Raw genomic sequence first — 3,975 nt, forward strand, 5'->3', positions numbered from 1 at the left:
TTTGTGCATCAACCATTCAATATTGTGCATCTAACCAATAGTTGTGTCACTAGAACAGAAGAAACAAACAACTCAAGTGTATAACTAAATTAAAAATATACACACACAACAATTTTTTTTTTGAGATCAACCACATCTAGAATCTCTAATTGATCCCTCCCATTCCCAAGTACCCCAAACAAACGGCAACCTCTTACTGACATGAGCATAGTATACCTTAAAACCACAATAAAAACACAAATTTAAGGTTACCATTCAACATTAAAAACAAAACTCTGAATGTCCTCTTGCTCTCTCAGCATAACAGAAAGTGAAGCTTTGTCCAATACCAATTTATGTCTAAAAATGTCCTGTAACGAATCAAGGCCACTATTACTCCCTTCCATTCAAGGCAGCCAGGCGGCTATAAGTAACAATCCCTGCCAATCTCCTTCAACACCACAATCAAACAATCTTCAATTTCAATCCTTTCAATTTCATCAGGTACACCACACCCTCCTGTCACTATTAATCTCAACCGTCCATTTCCACAGCCCCACCACTACCATTTCATTCAATTTCCCCTTTACTCTTTTATCATCAGTTATATACATTCAATAATTCTTTTTTCAACTTTAATTGTCAACATCCACAAGAAAATAATATACATTATATTAATTAATTATGTGTATGCACAAATTTAAAAATAAATACAAAATAAATCATTTTTATTTATTTTTACAACTGGCTCCTATTACTATTGGTAGTGACACTGATTTTTCTCGGGGAAGAATAAGGAGGTGCAATCGGAGATGTCCAACCTTGGAACAATCTCAACTCTGGCGCTTGTTCAGACACGCGCCATACCTTAACAGACTTATCTAAACTTCCGGTGTAAATTATCCACCGTTGATTATTTTCCTCACGGACAACCTCCTCCTCGTGTTCTTCAATGGCAATACATTTAACGGGACCTGTATGTCCCGTTAAAACCGAAAGACACAAGTGGGTCCCACTTTCATCGCGCTTCCAGACGCAAACATTCTTATCGGCTGAACCACTAAAAACAAGATTCCCCGCAGTTGCCATACACAAGACAGCGAGTTTGTGTCCCTTTAAAACGCCACCGTGAGTGAGATTATTCTTCTGTTGACGCTCCCAGAAGTTAACCAATCCATCCGACGAACCGCAATATAAAACCGTCGATGAACAGTTAACCGTTAAAGCCGTCACCGCGTTTTCTTGTTTCAACAGAACCCTATCCAACACGTGCTTCGTTTTCTTACCGTCCATTTCCCTCTTCCACATTTTCACCGTTCCGTCGGCTGAGCCGGTGAAAACATAGCTCTCAAATGCAAAAACCACCGCGTTCACCGCGTCATCATGAGCATTAATCGATTCCAAACACTTGAAATCAGAAACTCGCCAAACTTTTAGAGTTTTATCCCAAGAACCAGAATACAACAACCCTTCATCTTGATCCAAACTCAGACTGGAAATTGCGTCAAAATGCCTCACCTTCACCGCGTTTCTCCGTCGCCGGACTTCCACATAATTCTTCGGATTCATCGAACTTTTTACATAATCTTTGAAAGTTGGTAAACTTCCAATACGCTTATGAGTTCTTGAATTTTTTGAAGAAACTTTCCATACTCTGATTTTTCCATCTTGATGACCGGTGAAGATATTTCCATCGGAGATAACAATAGTTTTAACCAAACCACTGCTTGATTTAAAACCAGTATAATCTTTAAGCTCTTTCCATACCCTTATATTTTTACTATCGGAACCGGTGTATAATAAGTCACCGGTAACCGCTAACGAATAGATATGACCTTCTTCGCGAACAAGCGATCCGATGAGGCCATTTTCGGGGAAGAAGCTGTCGTCGTTGATGTTATCGTAATGATGGCTATTATGGAAGAGATTGATTGCTTCTGAAGATGGCATTAACCATGGTGATTTGTTGAGAGGTGAGGCAGATTGGTTCCATGGTGACATCATGTAACTAGGTGAATTATTGTTGCTGCTGCTGCTATAGGTTCGAGGACTCACAGTGGAGGCTGAGGCGTTACTGATGCGGTTTTGATCGTCATCGATGTTCGAGCCATGAAATAACGTCGGTTCGGAGTGAAGAAAGGCACCAAAAGTTGGTCTATGAAGTTTGTTGTTGTTAGTATTATTGGTATTTCTTTCTATCAACATGGTTGCACTTTTTGTGTTTGTCATATAAGAGATAGAGAAAATGTAACAAAACTTAAAAGGTGCTAAGGTTTTTGGAATAATTAACACAAGGTTTTGGTCTTGTGTTAGGTTTTTTGAAGATGTTTTGAAGATGGAGAGAAAAGAAGATAATATATTTGAGGGTGGTTGTTTAGTTTTTGTGTTGTGTGGTGTTGAAGAGAATGGAATGAAAAATGGGAGAGAATTTAGGGGGGGTGTGTATATATAATGAGAGGTAGAGGAATGGAACAGTCGATGGAGAGGACACGTGTTGGTGTGGTCTGGAAACCGGTTGAACCGGTAATTGTTGAAAAAACTGAAAAAGGTTATATGAGGAGGTACGTGATGAGGCACGTTATTGTGTTGTTATTGAGTGCGTGTTTTTTGATGTCTTCTAGAGTGAGAATGGGATTTGTGAATTGGGATTGTAATGTTTGACTTTTATTTATGAATGAATTTCTATGCAAGGAATGGAGTTAAGGAAAGGGTTGTGTAATGCATTTGACCTTCTATAATAACATGGTCAAAATTGCACTTTTCAGCTGATTCACGATTATGCTTTAATTAACGCGCCTTGTAAATAATCCGTGCTGTGCTTGTGTGGTGGTCCTATGGTGTGGATGGTTTGACTGAGGTGGCTTAGTTACCAACAAGTGAATCAGTGATTCTTTGGAGTAATTCTATTTGTATCATTTGGAACGTTTGAATTGCTTTCAATTCATGTACTCGATTTTCGGTCACTATTATAAGTAATTTTGACTTTTTTTTTAGTACATTGAAAAATAATGTATTTGATTCATAATATGGTGTACATACACCGTTTTTCTAATTACAAAAAAAAAATCAAATTTACTTATAATAATGATTAGAGGAAGTACTAATTATTAAGAAAAAAATATTTTAAAATTTAATGAAAGATTGATATATCGACTCTAAATTATAAATGAGAATATCTTTATTGTAGATTTTTTTTTGTCAAATAATATGTTGCTTTTAGAAATTTCACCATAAAATATAAATGCTTTTTAATGATTAATTTCTTTACAAAAATACTCCTAAATAAAATACTACTATATCACTCGAAAATGTGCAAAAAGATCTGCAAAGTAATAAATATGTAAGATTTTTTATATATAAGAATTTAAATAACACATTTTTTCACAATGATTCTTGCCCCACTATAATTCTTTAATTTGCAAAAATGGACGTGCATGGAATTACCATATATATATATTTTTATTTTCTTTTTGTTTTTATCTCTAATATCCGGTTCACTGGACCGTCTAATATAGTTCGGAAGTCAGTTCTAATATCTATTGGTTTCAACCTCCTCCCAATTGCAGTTGCAGTGCACGAAATGTGGGCTTCCCTACCAAATCTAGCATCAATCAACACTAAATCAACTAATATTCGGTTAACTACCATATTAGTTTATGTACTGGGCGAGTTCCCTATGCATAATGGGCTAGTCACAGTCGTGGGGAGAAAGACCCAATAAGGCTCGAACCGCCCATCCTAAGTGGATATGGACGAGACCAAGTCATGGGTCAACGGGTATGCTCGGAATAATATAGGAACACATGGGATTATTTCCTCTCCCATGATCTCCATGACCTCCCCATATATTCTCTCCACGATTCCCTCAACTATCTAGCCCACTACTTCCATCAGACTCTTCTATATATATAGACCAATGATCATTAAGTCTGAGATGGCGCCTAGCACCCAGCTAGCCTGATACTCATAGAATATACCATATGACGGTCTCCAATA

General features: G+C 37.0%; 1 protein-coding gene across 1 annotated transcript; it reads right to left on the reverse strand.

Moving 5' to 3' along the window:
- Window positions 1–216: 216 nt before the first annotated feature.
- LOC123917380 (protein JINGUBANG-like) lies at window positions 217–2,554 on the reverse strand. The gene has a single exon (XM_045969080.1). It carries the CDS (start codon window positions 2,206–2,208, stop codon window positions 718–720), a length of 1,491 nt encoding a protein of 496 aa, XP_045825036.1. The 5' UTR covers window positions 2,209–2,554; the 3' UTR covers window positions 217–717.
- Between the last annotated feature and the right edge of the window lie 1,421 nt (window positions 2,555–3,975).

Source organism: Trifolium pratense, linkage group LG3 (assembly GCF_020283565.1).
Source record: "Trifolium pratense cultivar HEN17-A07 linkage group LG3, ARS_RC_1.1, whole genome shotgun sequence".
NCBI lineage: Eukaryota > Viridiplantae > Streptophyta > Magnoliopsida > Fabales > Fabaceae > Trifolium > Trifolium pratense.

What these genes read in the sequence shown, in the direction of transcription:
- LOC123917380 (XM_045969080.1), bottom strand. Translation starts at nt 2,208, where the DNA reads ATGACAAACACAAAAAGTGCAACCATGTTGATAGAAAGAAATACCAAT.